At 34.3% G+C, this 22,583-nt stretch overlaps 2 protein-coding genes across 3 annotated transcripts; both read right to left on the minus strand.

Moving 5' to 3' along the window:
* Positions 1–906: 906 nt before the first annotated feature.
* On the minus strand, positions 907–17,576 carry LOC128167886 (uncharacterized). Of its 2 annotated transcripts, XM_052833854.1 has the most exons (12): positions 16,952–17,576; positions 9,711–9,896; positions 7,250–7,393; positions 6,530–6,668; positions 6,219–6,421; positions 5,925–6,063; positions 5,604–5,838; positions 5,297–5,436; positions 4,742–4,894; positions 3,708–3,722; positions 2,178–2,350; positions 907–1,760 (listed from the first exon to the last, which is right to left on the minus strand). In XM_052833854.1, the coding sequence occupies exons 1-12, from the start codon at positions 17,051–17,053 to the stop codon at positions 1,545–1,547; spliced, it is 1,845 nt and encodes a 614-aa protein (XP_052689814.1). In that variant the 5' UTR covers positions 17,054–17,576; the 3' UTR covers positions 907–1,544. The 2 variants fall into 2 exon arrangements, with proteins under 2 accessions (XP_052689814.1, XP_052689815.1); XM_052833855.1 differs by lacking the exon at positions 3,708–3,722 and having other exon boundaries at positions 16,952–17,573.
* Positions 17,577–19,801: 2,225 nt separating this feature from the next.
* LOC128166757 (28S ribosomal protein S34, mitochondrial-like) lies at positions 19,802–22,193 on the minus strand. Its single transcript, XM_052832115.1, has 3 exons — positions 22,084–22,193; positions 20,581–20,763; positions 19,802–20,321 (listed from the first exon to the last, which is right to left on the minus strand). Exons 2-3 carry the CDS (start codon positions 20,746–20,748, stop codon positions 19,971–19,973), a joined length of 519 nt encoding a protein of 172 aa, XP_052688075.1. The 5' UTR covers positions 20,749–20,763; positions 22,084–22,193; the 3' UTR covers positions 19,802–19,970.
* Positions 22,194–22,583: the final 390 nt, after the last annotated feature.

The raw sequence follows: 22,583 nt of genomic DNA on the forward strand, positions 1-22,583 counted from the left end.
GTACTAACAACTACACCGACTATTCTCTAGCAAAAAATTGTATAGTTGACATTTACTTGCATTTTGCAAAATTGTGCCCCATTTTGCAATTTCTTGGTTATGCATATGGAGGTATTTGTGCAAGATATAATCAGGGTTCCAATTTGGTAAGTATTTGAAACCCATCGAAAAAAACTTGAAGCAACATGCATTTTCTTCCTTTATTTATGTATGGCAGGCTATGTTGATGTGCAAATATTCCGACCTTGTACTGTCGTATGCATACATTACTTGCGTTTTGATAATGCGCTTTCGACAGAAAACAGAGAGAGAGAGAGAGAGAGAGAGAGAGAGAGAGAGAGAGAGATTTATGCATGTGAACACAGAGAAAACTCAATATTAGTGCGCTTTTATTTATGCCTGTTCTTTCAACCAATAAAGGCCTTTATACCTTAATTATAATTAATTGTTTTGTTCAACAATCTTGTCACTTTTGGGAACAACAGGTGTTCTTATGAAAAAAGTTAAATATTCAACAAATTTGAAGCGACCCAGTTTTTGCATTATATGCGATTGTGTTCATTTACTGTATTCCACAGCTATAATATTACATCACTGAAACTGCAGGGGAATTTAAGTTTGTGGTTTTGTTGGCTTAATTTGAGGAACTGTGTGTTTACTGTCAAATAGTAGAGTGTTGAAAGATGAAAAACTGCTTAAAATTATAAATATTTAAATATTGTCTTAAATGTCTGTTGCATTGAATAACAAAATTGCTCTCAAGGCATAAGCGCTTTTAGAAACTGAGAGACTTTACGCACTAGAAAACAATTAATGCTTAAGATTCAAAAGCATCAATCTAATGTATAATTGTACACATAAAGAAATCTTAAACTTTGTAATACCAGAAAACGAGAGGACTTTAAAGGCTGATCAAATAATTTAATTCAAAATATTTACATGTAAGCTATACATGTAAGGCACATGATAAGACTAGAGGCACATTAGAGTTGTAAAAAAGAAGAAAATAATAATAAAATCACAATTCAAGTGTCCAAGCCTCGGGTTGACGCTCGATCAAAGCGTGCCAGTCTGGCCTGTGTTATATATAGTGAGACAAGAAAGAAAAATAAAGGGGGACAAACGTCAACAACAGAGGTAGAACATGCAAGTAGTCCGCCATATTGTGTACAAAGTTAAAGCATGAAAATATGTAATCTACAGAGATCCTCCGGCTTTGAACCAACACAGATGAAGCACCTTAACCGGAATTTCACGATCCTTTTGTGTCTTCCATAGCGTTTGTATGCAGTCCATATTTGCTGCTCAATCGAACACTTCCTTCTTTTGATCATGTATCATTCGAACACTTCCTTTTATAAAATCATGAAGAATGAAGGGAAGAAAAAACTTCGTATTGGTCATAAAACGTGAATTTAATACTATAAAAAGAATATGTACGAAGAATTTGTATAAACTCGATATATAAAATGGCTTTAGTAATCGAAATCATTTGTTTTCATGATTTGTTTTGCATTTTATTGAGTTCTGTTTGATTTAATCGATTAGACCACATGGTTGCGATGGTCTACTAGCCATGTAGGAAGAATGTTGTTGTCCGAGAACTGCCGAATAGTTTTGGTGATCCAGTCGACGTAGAAGGAAACCTTGCTGTATATTCCGGGAAAGTTGACGTCACCACAGTCTAAACCAATAGAAACGATTCCTACTTGTGTCCAGTGATCGCCTCGACGACAGACGAGAGGCCCCCCGGAATCTCCCTGAATAAATAGAAAAATCCAATAATTAGCATAACATGGCCATACTTCTATATTAAGGTACATACTACATACACCTATAAGATCATTCTCTTGTCCATCAAACAACCTTAACCTTTCACCTGACGTTTATCTACCAATTAACAAAGGTAAAAGCTTAAAGTTGGAAAAGGAATTACAAATACAAAGTAACACACTGGTTTATTACGACTTTCAATTTAAGGACAAAACAATCGATATAAACTGGGTTTCTTTAGAAAATGTCCAATTTTTAAAAATGCGCAATATTCAAAACGAAATCAGCAAAATGTACATCGCTGCGCAAAATTTGATAAAAAACATCACGTTAATTTTGATAGTTATCCTATAGAGATTTATCTCTCTTATCAGTGGAACATTGCCCCTTAAGATGGTACCTACCCAGCAGGAGTCTTTTCCGCCTTGCTCTGTGGCTGCACAGAGGACCGAGTCTTGTATCGACACCGAGGCCTTGGCGAAGTGGTCCGCCGGAAGGCGTCGGTAACGATCGTCACAGTCCTGCGGGTGAATTATGGGTATTTCTGCGTGTAAAGGAAGCTTGACGCCTGTTCCAACTGAAAAGGAAGTTAATTATTTAGAAATTGTAAAACAATGATCTGTTTTCATGACTTAGACGTATGCCTGGGGATTTTATTTGAAAAATGTATTATGTACAATGTAAGACTCGATATCTCTACCACGCATGGTGAAAAACACTTTCAAAATCTATCTTCAGTTTTCATTATACTATCGACTTGTAGCCTATAGAAGCTGATAAACATCTTTCAAAAGTCCCACGTAGAAAGGGGTTTGAATATAAGAGAGATAGAGAGCAAAGTATTGAAAAAACCTCATTTTTGTGGCATGAAAAATTCCGTGAAAATATTTCTAAAGAGTGTACTAACATGATTAATTGTAAGCAGAAATTGATCATACATTATTTGCAAAATATTGCCCATGTTCCATCATTTATGAAGCGAGCGACAGATAATTATTTTTTATTATGCGTGTTTGAATAATGTTCTGGTGCAGTAGTATTGCGCATGATTGAACGGAATATGCCGATAAACAACATTTGTTCAACATTTTATGACAAATTAAATACCTGCAGTTGCCATATCAAAAATAGAAGTCGTAAAACTGTTGTATTATATTTCATAACTTGGATAAAGAACATTTACGCTCTTTCCGCAAAATCAAATGAACATTAAGATAACAAAATGTGTTGGTCATAATTATATGCCATTAATTCCAGTCAAAATAAAAGCAGTGTGCCATAAAATACACATTAGTGAAATATCTTCATGCTATGTTAATTTCTTGATAAATTCGGAATTCAATCTCCGTTTTTATCCGGTTGTATTTCTCTCTAGATCCGTGGTCCTTGAACCCATAGAGGTTTGTTTTACACAATGTTTGATGAAGTGCTTTGACAATCTGTACACCTACAGCGCTGCAGCTAATGTGTGGCCAAGGCATTTATAGGCGGACACACGAGAAAAGAAATAAAACCAAGTCGTGATCTAGCTTCAAAGAACCAGCAAATATGGCACTAGTTTACATTTGTTGCCCGTGCAAAGTTGACAGGTAGACAGTGCAAAAACCATGTTTAGGAGAACATACAAAAGAAATTTGATTTATTTGAATGAATGTCACCTTTTCTTGTACTTTAAAAATCTATTCGATAAAATCGTTTACATTTCCTCTTCCGAAATATGTCCGACTGTAATTTCTGATTAACAATGTGTTTCTTTTTAAAAGCAGACAACAATTGCCTTGGACTGGTTTGCTTGTTTTTTGATGGGCTACATGTCTGTTTCTGTGGTCTTCCTCTCAGCCAATGAAGCAGACGTATGTAAAACTGGTGATTTTATTAGTAACATTTAAACATTGATTCACTGTATATACGTGTTTCACAAACAATCATATTACCTCTGATAGCTGCGTCTGTTAATAAAATATGAAAGGATGTTTTGAAAAGTAAACAAAAGGGGGTTTCATAAGGTTCCTTCCTTATACGCTTCAGTGACATTGCTTTAGTTATAATTCGTAAGATATGAAATCATCCCCTTGATTTTGCTGAATTTATTTGCATTAATTTGAAATATTATAAATCAACATCGCAAATCTGGTGTAAACTTGTAATGATGATAAAAAAAAAGATCTTCCAAAATTTATGAATTTTTAATTGAAAAAAAATCAGTTTTTACTTGTGATACGTGTGTAACACTATATATATCATGTTAAACCAAATTTCATGTAAGCGCATCATATTATCGTACAAAACAGGTAATAATACTGTCGCATTTGAATTAGCAATATTTTCAATATTTCTTCTTTTAAATAGAAGCCAAATTACTTGAAGACTTGGTATATTATGTGACTCATTATAGTACTTAACAAGCATGCACGTGCACACACAGGGTGAAAGGCTTTAGAAATTTAGAAAGTCACAGAGCTAAAGGATTTACAGCTTTAGTGTTAATGGACAAACCATTGAAATGATCAAGCCCAAGACGCTAAGCTTTTTCAGCTTGTAATTAAGGTGGAATAACACAACTGGAAAAAGTCACTCAAATTAACAGGACATTTTTTGATAATGAAAGATATAATAATTAATATACTGTACAAATGTCAAATAAGCGAAAAGTTTGCAGTTTGGGGATAAAAAATGAATATCGAAAATAATTATTCCAGTAAGTGACAACAAAAGCTCCTATGGGATTCGAACTCGGGATAAACGGATCACAAGTCCGACACTTTATCCAGTCTGCTATGGAGAAAGTTATCTGCTTCAGTCCATAGAGCTAAATAATAAATAATTAATTTTAATAAAACGATACTTCGTTTCGATCAGCGGTCAGCCATTTTGTGATGATGTGTTATTCCACCTTAAACAAGCAAAGAGTTATACACTGACCAATCATTCGTTAGGTTTAATCAATAAGATGGCAAATCATGCTTACCAAGTTTGTTTTGACCCCACCCAGCCGCCACACACGGGGTCCCGGGGGGAAAGGAGTTGTCCACGTCCAAACAGATAACATTGACGTAGTCTGACAATACAGCGGGTCGCTCCAGTTTAAGTAAGGCAATATCCTGGAGGATGGGGTAATCCGCTGTAACGCAAAGCGTGGAGTATGAGGTTGCTGTTAATTATGTCTACTTTACAGTTAGGTGTTAAATTAAAAAACTTTTTATTTACATATAGACAACATTTTTTTCTTGTACTGACGTTCTTCTTTCCGTATCAAACTGTCTGGCCGAGAATAATTTTATTCGCGAAAATCAAAACCTGCATTATGCAGTGCTTTTTAACATTCCGTGTTGGAATCCTTGTCACATACTATACTATACACTTTTATAATATTCCGACCAACATGTTATGGGCTTAAATAGTGTAATTCAACTTACAAAGTGTTTTTTTTTTTATCAAATTGGTGGATTCTGTGTAAAACGTAAAATTGTAAGATTGTCACATTGCATATGTATTATCAGTTGGTCGTATTGGGGGTACATACCTTTGATAAAGAACTGTCGGTGTTTGTGAATGCTGACAACGTTTAACACCTGCTCTGTTCCGTCCATCCCCAGCTGATTGTGTTCGCCGACCACGGCCTTCCAGTTCCGGGCCAGGGACAAACCTTCGCCAACCTCCTCGCTAGACCCGTAAAAGAAATCAAAAAGGAGTTTCAAAGTTTCCGAGTTGTAATTGCGTTGTATAATAGAAAATTGGTTTTTTGCGTACTGTATTGGAAGTGACTGATAGCGATGTCTGTTTAATCCGAATAAGAGATGTCGGGTTATAGAGGTGGAGGTGTAAAGTACCTGAAGCAGTGTGCAGCAGACAGTACCCACTGAGGATGTATAAGTGTAGCCCCGCAAAGGTGGTGTAAGCGAGAGAGGTTTGTGAATATGTTGTAGGGCATGAAGTGGAGAGATACAAGCCAAGGCCACTCCCCGGGGGAGGCGTGATAGCCCCCGATCACACGCTTTTCTCTTCGAACGCTCTGATAGCGATTTCTGCCACAGCTTTCTAATGGGGCCTCATATTCATAAAATCCTGATGAAAAAGAATAAAGATTATGAGTACAGAATACCACCAAAAATTAAAATCAGTGCAAGCATGTGGTTATTGTTTATTCTTACCGCATCCATTAACTTGAACTTCAACGTCCGTGACGTCACGAATATTAGCGTCGAGAGCTGTGATACGTAAGCAAGATGCACGAAGGGGCTTTTGAGACAGATCAATAAAAATGGCGTCATTGCTGATAGACGTAAACTCCTGAAAAGAAATAACAAATTCAAGTGTAATTATGAATAGCTAATAGTTCAGGGTAATTCTTTCATGGAACATTATCAAAAACACAGAAACAGATAGGGTACTGTGTGTATAATACAATTTCATTAAGAGTATATACTGTTAAAGATTCAAGTTACCTTGACAACACCCTGTTCCTGGACATTGTGATAATCAGCGCATGATCGACTGTAGGACACAGCAAACTTGCTATCGGAGGGGAAATTGGGCTGAATGGTGAGGGCTGTGATGATTTTCTCGGACGGGAACCTGACCTCCATGTTGTCTTTGACGGGGTCCACGTTCCAGTCCACCGGATGTGTGCCTATGCACGTGTTGGCCACTACAATAGAGAAAGGAGAATTTGAGATGGTGTTGGCAGAAATACATCTAGATTGGGTTTATTTCTTCTTAAGTTTTGCTCATAATTTTTTTTTATAGAAAGACGTACAACATCCGATGACTTCCATTCTTAGCGCCGATGCATTTCGATGGCGTTCGGTCGGAATTACTCGCATGCATCTTGCAACAAAAATGTTAGGAAACTCTATCACAGCCACTGAGTAAGGGTCCAGGTTTCCGGCAAAATTCTATAAATAGAACAGCAGTTGTTAACAGACCGTGAAGTGTGCAGCGAAAACGTGAATTCTAATAGATGTGCCATGAACTTTAAAATTACATTAAACATGTTAAATTCAAGTTTATTTTGAATTGCATTCTGTCTTGAAGATGGATCGCCTAGGTTCTTGTTGTGTCGACGAAGACGCCTCCGTGAAGGCACCTTTACATGTTATACTACAGTTCCAAACAACGCTTTTGACAGAGTAGTTTTGTACGCATTTGAAGGTCAGATATTTTTTTAAACATCCATCTTTAAAGTTTTAAAACAAACAAAATTATTTGATTCTCTCCCTTCATCTTATTTATACATATTCTGGGGGTACGATTTTTTTTTTGAAAGTGTAAGTTAAAGACATGAAAAGAAAAAGTTTCATATTCAGTTCGTTGGTTGCAGCATGTACGCACAATTTTGTTGCTATTTGCATGTCCTCACATAAACAATTAACAATGGAAGCATGATTCATATGCACGTACATCAGTGCACTCTCAGAATTGTTCTCTTCATTAAAGGCCGTGTCAGTAATTAAGTAATTAATAAAGTTGGTCTTACTTGGTTTATGCCGACGTCAAACACTGGATAATAAGTTATGCAATCAACGCTGTACGTCACGTGGAATGACGACACCCACTGATCAGTTTCAGGGTCCCCTTGAATAAACATTCCTGTGACCATGACGGGTTCCGCCATATTTATCTGTAAATGCATATCAAAAGTAATACAATGATGACGTTTAGGTAACGACGTGTTAAGACTACTGATATCATTCAGATTACAGAGAGGGAGGTTGACTACTTTTGCTCATTGCATTAGTATCTACCGTCAGCAAGAGATTGAAAAATTAGGAAAATACCCAATGTTATAAAAAAATCGTTCGTACGTAATACATGTACATCTTCTTTATTATATATTAACACAAATTAAAAAAAAAAAACTTTCAATTTTTTTTTTTAGATATTATGATGAAAACAGTCTTAATGATAAATTCTTTACCAATTAGCAGTGTCTGGTTGGTTTCATAGGGCTAATCAAAATATTATTTTTATAGTTTTATGTTTTGATTTGCAGGTTGTAGAGGATTATGATTTCCATATTCTTTTACACACTTAAATCGTAGGTTTCATTGATTTTCGGGTTTTATTCTTAATTTTATTAAGGCTGGGACAATAAAATAATCTATTGACTGTATATCTTTCTTTTCTTTCTTTTTTTTTTTTTACTATTATTTATTTTTTAAGATGTTTATTACGTCTTATTGTATTTAAGCATAATTCATGTATTTTCATATCTAATTCAATTATAATACTGTACTCAAACCATTATTAATTTAATGTGTATAACTAGATAAGAATATTATAATTTATATACTTTTAAATTGTTATAGCTTTACAATTCACTAATAATATACTTATGTTATTATTCAAATATATGATTATAGCTACATATAGATCTCTATATGTGTATTATTCTAAATACTTATAACATTTATGTAACTTGACATATTATATTATGCAAAGGCTATATGTCTGTTGTCCAATCCTATTGAATGTATTCAATAAAATATGTTTAAATTAACTTTTATAACGGGTTGGTGTTACATTAAAAGTGGGGCATACTCGCTGTTCTTTTATTTACGTCAGCCATGACCAAATAAGCTACAGACTAACAGATTTTAAACCGAATCTGTCTTTGACTTTTCCTCGGCATGCACCTCTCTATGATAAAAAGCAAAATAGCAAACAAATGGAGTTACAAGTTACAATTCCTGCAAAGAGGGCAGTAAATTAGTCTGGATGGATTTCCATAGTTCTATTTGAATTTTTCACGTACGAATGAGGTCAATTAGAGAACTATTAATTTAATTAAGTCAACGAGATGAAACGGTCTTTTGTTTGGAAGTCGGTTATTATGACTTAATTTACTTATAAATAATCCAGTTCTATTCACAGGCCGGATTCACTAGACCACTTTCTAATTGACAAAATTAATAAATCATGGGAAAATACTGTGTCTTTGACATCGATCTAAGAATCTAAAATGTTTAATTAACTGAATGACGGTCGGAGGATCGAGTTAAATCTAATGTTATATTTAATGTTGAATATTGTTTGCATGTACTAAGTTACATAAAGAAATGAAATTTGAAACAGACACGATACAAGTACTAGTACTTTCGTGATTAGCTTCTTTTGTATCAAGATTGTGAAAAGATGATAGGTGTAGACCGAAAAAACCCACATTTAAAAATATGTATACAAAAAGCAGGAAAGCAAGTTTTGAAAATTGTTTTCATAAAATAACGAAAAAAAATTATCCGCGATATGTGTTAAAATATATATGCACTCGAGTACGAAAGTCTAATGATGTACTGTCCCGACTTAAATCCAAGATGCGGTCTAATTATTATACAACAGTTTTACATTTTAACAAATGTACCTAATTTGTTAATGCAATTTTGTGATGTCTCCTACTTCTTAATTTTAGTAGCAGATCACCATAAAAGAACTTTCTAGTGCACATACAATGCAATCTTCACGGAAAATTTAATCCATATATCTTTTAGCTAGAAAAAGATTTGCAGAATAAATAAGATGTTCGGGGTCAAGCAGATGATAATGACGTCATGTCTGATTTGTGTCCTATATGTGACGATAACGACACCTGACGCCTCGTTATGAATGGAGATGTCGAGACTTTACAACTTGGGGCTGCTGGTTGCGATTTATGTTGGTTAATTTATTAAAGCGTCCCGTTATACGTGGGTGTAAAACGTGGCCCGCACGCCGATTATAGTACCCACATCTCAGCTAAATTCGTGCAAGTTTAAAAAAGACCCACCTAGTATGCGACATTTCGTATATAGTCCAGAGCATTAAAGTGCTTGGGTAATTATTGCTTAATTTGCTTTTTGGTTTGTAAATCATTTGTGCAACAAAATTTGTGAGTTACGTGAAAATGGTTCAATAATTAGATTTCCACAAATCAAGTTCTGACATCTTGGCGTGAAGCTTACTTGAACGTAAGTGTGGTCTCCGATCTTTGAGGCCGCCCAGGTCTCGGGGCCGTACAGTCCGGCATCAGAAGCGTTACCCTCCGTCGACGTAAGCGTGAAATTCACAAAGGGTGCATTCAGATCGTAGGTCATTCCCAATGGTTGGCGACACATCACGTGGTCTGTTAGAATTGGCTGTTGTCCTACCTGTTGTGATGTAAAAGATAAACAAATGTTCAAAACTCCATGTTTGTGATATTATTATATTGTTATCTTTAATGATTGCATACATTTGTATTCTCGCTGATGAACACATACACCTTTTCTCAATGATGTACATGCACATTCCAGTTTTGAAGAATAATAGCAAATCTTGGCCAGTGACCATCAAACGTTTTTCTTTAATTATGCAATACTGAATAACTTTTTTAATTAACTCACAAATAATTATGTTAACTCGTGTACAAGCCACAAAACCATAAAAAGTTAAATAAAACAAAACCAAATCCTGAAATTTCAGGTAATTACCTGTTAAAGTCATATTCAGAATTTAACTTTTTATTGAAAGGGAGAGCGACGAGGAACAAACTTTCAAACAGGATCCTAAGCATATTGAAAAAGATCCTCTCGTAGTACATAAATAATCATTAAATGGCATAGTTTTATGATATCTTTGATCTTGATATGCTAATGACCCTTGGTATATACCTTTAGTGTCAATGTTTTTGCTTCCATTGACGTCATATCTTCTGAGGTTTTGACTTAAAGAGTTTGATCATTAGCATATTGTTATGGGAATCTAAAGAATGTAGAAGTTCCATCAAAATAATTCAGATGACAAACTGACACTGACGGGGCTAATCATGCTGGTAAAAGGGTTAACCAAAAATAAGAACCACTGGATCAAGTGTATCCGCGTTGGATACCATTGTCCTTCAAAGTGATTTACAGGAAAAACAGTTTCCTCCTGGTGAACCAATATACTATAGTCTTATTTTTAAAACACAGCTATAAAAATTGCAGTGAAGAATTATTCAAGTTCATTAAAGCCCATAGTTTGTAGAATTTACATATTTGAGACGGCATTGGTCAAGGCAGGTTACTTTCATTTTACCAATAGAATTTAAAGATAGAAGGGCAATTACCATTTGTCATTAATTAGCACAAATCAACCATCGTGTCTGTTATGTATATGAAGATATAAAGTTTTAATACAAAGCATGGGAATATACAATTCAATTTCTTCTCTAGTTGGTGTACAAGTATAGCTCATAAGTTGTAGTCCATTATAAAGAACCAATCATTATATAGCATGATTTATCAGATAAGTGGTTAAGAATAAATGACTTAAATAATTCATCGAAACTATTGGTTAGCAAAATTTAGAACGTTTATCATTTTCTATAATATTTGTGCAATTAGCATATATAATTAATAATAACTTCAACTTTAATAAATGAAATTAAATATTTACATTTGTAGCTTGTAAACGACAGTTCCAATCTTGAGTTTTAATCACTCTTTGATAAGATGGTTGAAATAAAAGCTAGATATATTAATCATTTATCCAGATCAAGGTTAATCCAAATAGAAAACATTACATTTTCTTCAGTACTAGTTTTAATTATATTTAGTTTCTTGCCCTTGGTATGACTTCAGTGTACACATAGATGGAATTATAACCCCCTAAAACACCCCTGCTTGCCATGTTACCTCTATAGACTCATCATGATTTTTTCCTTTCAATGCTGTTATATAAAATATGATATAAGAATGACTAATTTCATGTTTGGTTTACTGCAGATACTACACATGCATATCAGATAACTTAAAGGTTATATCATTAAATAAAAATAACCTAGTAAATCTTTCGAGAAGTTTTCGAAAAATAAAAGAATTTCATGATAAATTAGATAAGTCGAGGTACATGACAGCTGAAAATCACTTCGTTGTTTCTTGCATTTATAGATCACGTGACCTGAAAACTATAAATAGAAGTAACTAAAAATGTGGTCACAATGAACACGTTCTGTTATACATTGTATATGGTATCGACTCTTACTAATCATCAAGACTCGGTTACAGAAAAATATGCTAGAATATATTTTTCTTCACCTTTAAATTGATGGACTGCATGCATGAAGTTGGCAGTTACCAGTAAATAATTGGAAGCTGTAACTGTTTGCTGATGACATTTGTATTTGTACATGTACATGATATTCAAATAATAAAGGGTAATCCCGATTATCATGCCTGTTCATAATAGAATCTACTTATTTGATGGAAGAATATAATTTCCGACTGTTGTGAGTTTTGTCAGAATAAGCAACCTTTCATTAATTGTCCCTTTACGTCATCGATATTGCACATGACGGAAATGAAACAAAAAATGAAATTAACATCCCAATTTGTCAGATTCTCGACAAAAATAAATTCCATCTCGTCTGTACACAATTTGTCATGTGTCAAATTTAAAAGAATCAACATTTGCTGCTCAGATTTATAGACAAAGCCTTTTTTCCGAATCCAAATTGTAGAAATGAATTTCAAGTAGTCATAAAAGCCGTGTAATGCAATGGTATTTATATGCGCTAAATGTTTATTATGACATTGAAAATAATAAAAATGTCGCACATTTCACCAACAGTTCGCAGAAAATTCACTTTATCATAGTATTTCTCTAATTCTCTACCTTAAGGTAGCCGAATAAAATGACTGTCTTATGTGTATAATTTTTCATTGAAAAACTGATACGCAACTTGTGATACACATTACCCAGTAAATTATCTTCAGGTCTGTAGCTACAGACCTGCAGCTAACGATAACCTAGTAAGAATGAAACTGCAGTTTCTGTATTAAACTTTTGTATACGACAATCTTGGCTATACAATGTATTTCTTCAGATTTCAAATACTTTTCAATTCTATTTTGTGCTTTTAACCCTTAATTGATTGTTTTAGAAGAGAGCATGTTAGTTGTAAAACTACTAACAAACATCGTATACATAAACGTTAGCTTTCTGTCTCAGTCCCGTGATACCCCTCACTAAAAATCCCCCTTTGAAACGGTTTCATGTCGCACATGCAGATCGTAACGATTCTAAGAAAAATAATCAATTAATTTGTTAACCACATTTTGTAGTAGAGGGCAAAGTAAAATATCTCATCTTATGCAGGGGTCTATCCCAAGTAAACAAGGAAAAGGCGCTGACGTCAGATTCCTATAAAAATGCAACTTTAGCAGACGCCACAACATACGCAAGCCAATTAACGCTGAATGTAACACAACAAACAAACAACAACAAACAAAAACAGCAACAAACAATCGCAACCATTCAACTTTTGGTCATGATGTTGCCATACGAAGCTGATTTTATTAAACATATCATAGCGATATAGATAACCCACAAGACATGAATATTCATTTCTCCTTTGATGTGCTGACCACCAAGCATTGTTCTGCTGCGTAAAATATGTTTCAACTGTAGGATCTCCTCCTCACAAGTTACCAAGTCGTGTGAGAAGAAAAACCTTTGCGACAACCACAAAGCATGAACGGGTTTTTAATCATTCTTAATGAGGCAATTAATAGCTAAGATGCACGGAGAACCCCTAAACTTAATCAACTAAAAGTTTCTGAACGCCAAAACAAATGGTTGTAATAAAGCTCATCTCCACGCTGGTTTGAGGTCGGTTATTTCTGCACCACAGCCTCTGTAAATCACTCTTTTGCAGAATGACATAAAAAAATGCGTACAAACAAGTATAAGGCTACCACAAACACCCACTCTTCCTCATCTTTGCAAGCCAAGGGGCGGTCCGGATCAGAAACCCTTAGCTTGCAAAGAAGCCTCAATTACCTTGAAAAACACATTTTTTTTTATACGGGGTTTCTGGTGGCTGAATTATGGGTTTTTTTCCTGTTTCAACCGACATCCATAACACAGATCATATCAGGAATAATCTTTGACATGAAACGTCACTAAGGGAAATCAAATTATTGCCTATGAATAAAAATAAGTTTCAACGAAAAATAAATCATTTTAGTATAAACTTCTCTCACAGAGACAGGTGCCTGTAACGGTGCGGGATGATTATGTCAGTGCCAAGGTTACATTATTGTACTCGTCTCAGAAGCAGTTACAAAAACATAATATTTCATGTAAGAGACCATTTCTTTAAGGAGGTTATAACCACTTAGTTATTTAGTATTTACGTATCTACCTGCCATGTGAGATACATGTATTCGAAGAAATAAAATATGGAATCTAGAAGATAAAACTTTGTATCGGAGTTAAATGACTTCATACAGAAAATTTAATTCCAATAAGATTTGAACAAAAAAATCTTATGTCGTGAAATACAGTACAAAAAAAAATTTTGCTATAAGAAAACTATCGGTATTTATTTAAATTTCCTGTAGGAAATAACTTTTATCCTAAGGAAATTAAATTCATGGATGATTTATACTAAGTGCTACAATACTTTTGATTTCGCGTATACATAGTAATTTCTCACGCAGAAACTGTTATGTACATTTTGATATTTAAAAATAAAGATAAATACACCACCTTTAAGGTTCTACACATACACAAATCAAAACTCGCGGTGAAAAGGAATATCAAATAATATTTACGGGTTTTTGGAAAGAGCGCCTGATACAGTTGCAAAAGTTCCACGCTGGCACTAGCAACATAATCCGGCATTGTGTGATAGGATTGAAGTAAAGCATCCGAAACCTTCCGAAGAGAGCGCTGTACCACGCGTTGAATGGATGACCACGTAGTGAAAGGACGTTACCCTGGGATAAATATTGGTATATATCTATATATCTACATCTATACCATTGATCATCGATACACTTTCGCCTGAGTAAAAGGAGGAAAGCGTTTTTGGATCTATTAGTACTGTCATGTTGTAAATTTAAATGTTGAACTTCTCGGGTGGCAGTAAATACAAATTTTACAACAAGCAACTTATGTATTTATTACTACCTAGTAAGTTCAAAATTTACAACATGTCCGTATAAACAATTCGTGGAAACCCATCGATAAACTTTATTTGTAAAGTCTACCTGAACAGACTGCATGGTACAAGTTCTTCGTTTTTTTTAAACCACAGGAAATCATTAAATTGCCTTTGTAATGCTTGTTTTATTATAGAAAATGACATTATCATAATCTTTTATTTTAAAAATACATATAAGACATTAGCTTTGTTTTGAATATTGCTATTTAACGATGCGGGAACAAGAGCCGTTGTCACATTTTTGGCATTTGCAAATTAACTGGTGTTTGACATGGTCCTTAATCCTTATCTTACTACCTGAATAGTAATATCAATACATTTCGCATTATCTTTCTTAAAAAAAGGCAAATTACGCTATAGCTTTGGGTTTTCATCAAATAATAAATCCCATTCGTCCACGGCATCTGAAATGGTTAACAATGTTTCTTGTTCTTGATGCCATGGGGCATGGAGAAACGTTTAAACATGTACAAGGTTTTTTTTTTCAAGTTCAGCGACCTGATGATGCGAGCAGTAGTACGTCTTCAGATGTACAAGTTGTTATCTTAATATAAAATTAAATCAGTAAATGTCGTTTGCCTTGAAAAATTTATATAATGCTTCATTTCTTAGTCCTTGACTTCAGTAAAACAAACCCAACCCACCGGTCATTTAAATACAGTGAATACACCATGCGCTCAGCTCTCTCCTTCTTTATACCGATATCATTCGGGTTTTTAATTGGTCATCAGTGAATTAATTGAATCATTGTACACGTATATTAAAATACATTTCGCATTTTCTTTCTTAAAAAGGCAAATTACGCTATAGTTTTCGGCTTTTCATCAAATAATAAATTTCATCATCAAGGGCCGTTTGCGTTAAAAGTGACCGCAGATTTACAGTTCAAGAATTGTCGAGACAAAATTTTACCTCAGAACTGGTCCGAATAAGGTCATTTGCAAATTAACAACTCGACCCAAAGCTTCAATTTCAGGAAAAGTTGAAATATAGACAATAAATAAAATGTGTAATATGTTTTTCTGCATAATATCATTATGCTCATATAATTTTTGAAATGGTTTAGCGTAGAACTCTCTCTGAATAGTTATCTACTTTATTCGGTTATATTATGTGCTTATATCAGGTCCTCATTTTCTTATAAAGCAATTTCTCAAAAGACTCAAAAGACGATGGGATCCTTTTTCATTCCTGCGAATATTTTAAGAAACAATGACATTTTAGTGTACATATAGAATGCGCTGTGTTGCGCAGATTGCAAATATTTATGCAAAGCATGTTTTGTAATTATTTGGTATTCTTAAAGGACTTCAAACGTATAATGCGTCCTCGGAAAGAACACGTTATTTTTTTCGAACTCTTTGGACGGTGATTTGATATTTACTAGTTTCTCTTTGCATTAATTAGTTTCTCTAATAAATTCAATTATTTTTTGTTGTTTAGATGAAAAAGGCATCGTGCATTCCGATTATGATCAAAAGATGCTAAGTACTGTTGATTTTTGCAAAGAGCTTGGCCTAGGATAATTAGGCATTCTGATATATTCACAATGGTCTAAAAAACTAACAAATGCCCCTTTCATGACATTTGTAATAATGTCAAACATTTGTATAATCCCAAAGTATGAGCAACCACTGATAAAAAGACAAATACTATAGTATAATAATTCAGAATTGAAACAAAGAAAAAAATAAAACAAAAAAAGCCCCTTAGGTTTTGTGGTGATTAAAGATTACCTTGAACATAGGTAACAGAATGAAAGCCATGAAATTTTAAAAAAGATTACATTTATTTTTGGTTGGGGGGGGGGGGGGGGCTGTGTCTATATAGAAGCATGATCTGTAGAACAGCAGTGTGTTCGGTGGAGACAGTCACAAATGACGGTCAGTCTACGGACGCCGGACCCCATGCGTCTCTGACGGTCAAGAACTCGGTGTAGCCGACCTATGTTCATTGGCGGTAATGGCTGGGATAATGCATTCCCTCGCCACGGCAAATGACCAATTGGTATTACAGGGCAAAAAATACATTGTTTATATCTATCTACTAAAAGCATATTAATGACAGATATCATTCATCACAAGGGAACTTTTAGGGTTATTCTATTATAACGCTAAAACAATGTACGAACTATAAACCTCTCCAAAGGCCAAATTCAATGTCTGAACTAGAATAGAAGTATATACTTTTTAGGATAAATTTTTTTTTCTTCAAAAAGCTTTCTAAAATACTCACATTATTCGATGGAAAACAAAAGGAAAAGTCACAGAGCGCCATTAAAATCCAAAAAACGGTTGACAAAACATTCCAACAATAGATAAAAAGTCTTGTGGCCATGTTGGCCTATCAGAAGTAAGTGATCAAAGCGCAGTGAAATTTCTTCTTTTATTCCCCACGCTGTAATCCATCTGAAGTGCTTTTGGTTTAGGTGTTTATCATGTAATATTTATCACACAGTGTCAGTCGCTGTTTCACGGGCACAGTAGCAGGTTCTCTCGGTTGCTGCAGCAGGGAGCTGCCACAAGTTCCTCTTAACCCTGTGAGCGGAACTGTCAAAGACTGAAAGCGCCTCCTATGGGAAGAGCGATGATTCGGTACATTTCTTTTCCTACACCGTTTATGGCCAATTAACAACCTCTCCTAACTAGCACGTAAATGCGGAAGACTTTGGAGAAAATAAGAACAAAACATGTTCCGGATTACCCTCAAAACATTAGGAAACAGAGTGGAACTTTCCGAACAAACAAGGTTCTTCCCTGTCGTCCGATTTTATAAGGTTCGCAAAGAAAGTCCAATTAAAATTTGTAGCACGCGCATTGTGTTAATGAATACACTGATCTAATGAAAGTTTAAACAATTCTGCAGCAGACGAACGTCGTCGGTTCGTATAAAATGACCCCCAGGCAAAGACGAACAACCGTAATATACAATGTGCTCTGACAGTAATAGGGACTTTATGTCTTGAATGTAAATTACAGAAAACATGTCAACTAGTTTGTATGCTGTATATTAAAAGATCATCGGAAAGTATTAAAACGATTGCAGCGGTTGCGTAATTACAAATTACTCATTTGATTTATTCTTAGAACTTATCAATTGGAAGAGAAAAACGGAGCATCAGTATGTGACTTTTAAACCTAAATGACGACATCAAGGTCTTGTGTTACAAAAAACAGAAGTGGATTGTCCGGTTTTTCCTTGGGTATATGCATCAAATGACGTCAGAAAAAATGAACTCAAAACCCCAAATAAATCACGCTAACAAACACGTCTTCAATGGGTGTTTATAAAACGCCTTTTTCTTTCAAATTGTTAGCATCAACAACAATGAAATTAATAAACTATATACTGCCACGACAGGTTCAGCCCAAAACATGGGATGCTCCCGGTCCGTGAACTGAACGCACCCTTACGCCGTGTGCATGAAAGGGATTTTAACAAAATAATTAAAATAAATTAGTGTTTTATCATGACAAAATTAATGTTGACTCTGTGAAACGCCCAGTACAAGGCAATGGCGTCCTGATCCCTGTGGTATCACCATGACGACACGCTGCTATTTACTGTTGCGGATTTCCCATACCTGACATCCGTTAATTAAATATTTATTTTATTTAGGGCAGGGGTCGGTTTATAAATATGTTCAGTTCATAATAATAAAACAGTTGAGAATAAAACTGCACAAAGAGGTAACGAGTGCGTGTTAAGGTGGTTAATGAGAGGTGACTGGAAAATAAGCATCTGCATTATTCATTATATCTCACTAATTAAGAAGATGAACACACAACCCCCCTTCCCCAAAAAACCAAACACCCCCCCCCCCTCTATTCATCAATTCGGTTACTTTTAAAGCTAGATCATACATCCCGTTTAATTGCAAATGTTTATCCGACTATCCCCGCAAAAAAAAAAGCCAAAGTTAATGCAGGGGCGGATGCATGATTTTAACAGGGGGCAGTTGATTAATCAGGTCTGGGCCCATCGTATTTAGGTCCTAGCAGCCATTCGAAGCCCTGAAGGGTCCAGAAGCCCTCGTAAGATTTGGAATCCAGAGATTTCGTAGGTCAAAAAGGAAGACTTAAAAAAACGTCCATGGTGTTCCTTGGTGCCGTGCCGCAGAAAAAAACCAAAATTTGGTCATTTATATTCAACATTTTTTGCTTTGTTTTATATTTTGTTTTGTTTCATATTAATAGATTTTATAAATTGATGAAATTCTTAATGATTTAAGAAAGACTGTCCCGGTCCGTCTGAGACTGGTCCTTTCAGGCATGCGCTAATGCATTTCTCAGGTGGGGTCTGAGGGATGATTGTGTTTGATAGGAGGTGTCTGATGCATATCTTTGGCAACTTTACTATATGAAATTAAGAAGTATTGGTTTTCGGGAATGGGTGTCGGGTCCGGACGCCCTCCCCTTGATCCGCACATGCGTGAACCATATAACGGCGTTTTCCTCCAACAGTAAACTTGTATTAATGTTATACCATAAAATACCGCAAAAACCATGCAGCAATTTGATTTTTCCGCATCGTTTGTTTTCTGACTAAAATAAGGAGAGCAACGAACAATCTACTGTATCAAGTATTCCTTCCCATACAATGTCATATACAATTTCACTCAAAACATCTTGGGTCTTTGAACCAATGCTAAGAAATTAAAGACTATCGGTCAACTTATACGCCAACTCAGAATTACTAGGATTGCTCGTGGTAAAAATATAGTCTCTCTTATTTAATTCAAATCGCGGTGGTACAGGACACCTGTCGATAATGATGTGGATAAAAGTATATTCAAAACATTTCCACCGTTTTGAAATTTTCAAATTTTAAAATATTTCACCAAAAAATATGTTTTTTATAAAAATATTTGGAAAGGTTAAAATTATAAAAATCCAAGCTAGATTTAAACTCATGATTTACAGATTCGTAGTTAATGCTCTAACCCATTGCACTATGCTGTAATGTATCAATTATGTGAGAGAAAAAAATAATAAAATAATATTTGATTCTATGTTTATTTCAATAGGAAGTACGTCATAATATGGCGGTGTATCATACCCCCTTATACACAATAAATAAATAGTCTGATATTTTAAATGTTTATTTTATTTCTTACGATACTTTTAGTAATACAATGACATGTAAAGAGAGACAACTCTTACAGTATAACAGATTACTCATAAAGTTTGTAAACAACACACACATACTCCATACTAAAAATATCTCACACAATCCTTTTTAAATGCAACATCATTTACACAGACTGTGATTCACTATCTTTGAGTGAATTAAAGTACAAACCCCTTTTTGTTTCATCCTTAGAATTGAAGTCATAAAACCCTTCTAAATTTGGGGTGCCCTCAAAGGCCACATTTCTTTGCTTCAAGTTCCTTTTTAGCACAATTTCCATCAAGGGAGGTAATTGGGTATCAATTTTCTCTGGAGTAAAATTTGGTTTGTAAACTTTGTCAATTTTACAGAATTCTTCTTCATCCTCTTTTGGAATCAAATGCCAATCCCTTTTTCCTCCAGAATCAATTCTTCTGACTCCAGGAAACGTGTACCCTCGAAACACTCTTGTGCCCCACGCATAGCCTGTCAGATTCTACAAACAAAAATAGCATAATAGGTTTACAATGAATCTATACATGTGCAACTGAAATAACTGTCAAAGGTTGCCAAAGAGAAAATATATACATGTACTAGTATTCATTTTTTACACACTTTGTCTAACTCAACATGTTTTTATCAGCTATATTCTACAAGCTAATGTATGACTATGAGTAGCAAGCACTTCATTAAAGTACAGTGTCAACCTATACACTACGTTCAAACATTACAAAAATAACAGAGATTCTGCTTACTCCTTTATGATATCCATGCTCAACATGGGACAAAATGTAGTAGCTCTTTTCTGGGTATCTTTCAAAAGCTAACCGCGTGACAACCCTGCCTTTTGGATTCTTCAGTTGAGCTGTTAGTTCCATTAGAGATTTCCCATGGAAAAAGCTCTGCCTTCCAAACAACTTCATTATGGAAAGCTGAAACTAAAATGATTTTAAAAAATCCTTAAAATGAAAAGGTTGAAATCATAGGTGCTTCTATTATATCAGCTATGGTACATGTAGGATCATCAGTGAATTACATACACTTATATAAGACAACATAGTATCAACACATACATGTAAATATTCAAAGGTATCTGACATTACAGTGTATTAGTTACATGGTTTGTAGTTGACATGGTTTATACATGGTCAGTAAATTCCATATGGAATTTACTGACCATGTATTAACCATATTAGGTCAACTACAAACCATGTAACAATTATATCTTACCGACTGTCTTTTTTTAATGATGAAAAGTAAATAAAACAACGGAAAAAAAGCTTTTATGATAATATTAAAAGTTTTAATTTGAGTACAAAACCTGACGTCATAATGCTCTAAAAATGACGTCATAATGCTTGAAGGGGGTAATATTTTCTACTGACTATGTATGGAATATACATAGTCTCCATGTGACTGCTGTTAGCCAATGATTTTTTTTACAATTTAGCTGGAGGTAAGATATAGTCACATACATGTATGTATAATATTTTTGAGATAAAAAATTATCAAACTTCTAAATAAACAGATCAGAATTTCCATACAGAGAGATTCAAATTTATGATCAGGGGATAAACTGTCTTCAAGTACAGTTTACAAGATAATGATATGAATTAAAATGTATCTTTTTTCTTAATTGAATTTTAGTTTAAAACCTGAATAATAAACCAAAATAACATTAAAATTTTTGTCATTTTTCTGCATTTTAAAAGTTCATACTTCTGTCATTACTTTCATGACTTTGGTATACCGAAACTAGTGGATTGATTTGATAACTTGTGTAATCTTACATTAAGCATGTTAAGAAAATGTATTTGCTTTACAGTATGCCTTACACAAACATTTTTACCTGTATTTACACGTCACAGATGCATACCTCACCCTGTGATTTGCTTCAATTTACACTTGCAGAAGAGATATTATTTCCCGTTTCAACATTGTTCAATCTGAATTTGCTTTTAACACTTTTAACATGTTTAAAGAGAGATACCATTTTAAGAATTTTCCCACTGTTATGAAAGCAAATGGGATGAAATTAATTCAAATGATTTGCTTTTTGAGATTAGGGAATCCCATATAAATAAATGCTCATATAAAAAAAAAATACATAATATTCAGTATCTGAATGTGTTGACATCACAGTCACTATCTTCGCAAATAAATCTATGGACTGTCAAGTATGTAAAAGAATAAAATCTTTAACACTCGCTAGGAATTTCTTACGGACTAGCATGTATAACGATTTTCATACAACCTACCAATCGCTAACAAATCATGGAATCCAAGGTCTTTCTAAATTTTCTATATTTTTGATAAACTCGTGTCTGGGTTTTGTAATTCCTGATTTCCGATCCCGATCGGTGCCGGTTCTGTGCAAGTGCATTTTGACTTTTGTCTGTTTATTTCCTCAAGAAATTTTTAACCGCAAGTCTTTATTTACGAAAACATCAATGTTTATTCATCTGTATAAATGATAGAAATTTGAAAATGTATTCATTTCGTAATTTATATTTCAGTGATATATAACGTTAGGTGCATATGATATTTAGTTTGAATATTTTAGAAACAGGAAGACATGTAAAAAAAATACTAAAGTTTTTATAGGATTCCATATATACGACAGCCAACTGTCAGCTGCTGACTGCTTTAGCCTTACTTCCATCTGCTTATTGCTTACTGTCAGCTGCTTACTGTCGAAATGCTTTTGCTCATGTGCTAAAAATGTTAAATATAAGCACTGACATCGGATATTTAGTGA

Source organism: Crassostrea angulata, chromosome 10 (genome assembly GCF_025612915.1).
Source record: "Crassostrea angulata isolate pt1a10 chromosome 10, ASM2561291v2, whole genome shotgun sequence".
NCBI lineage: Eukaryota > Metazoa > Mollusca > Bivalvia > Ostreida > Ostreidae > Magallana > Magallana angulata.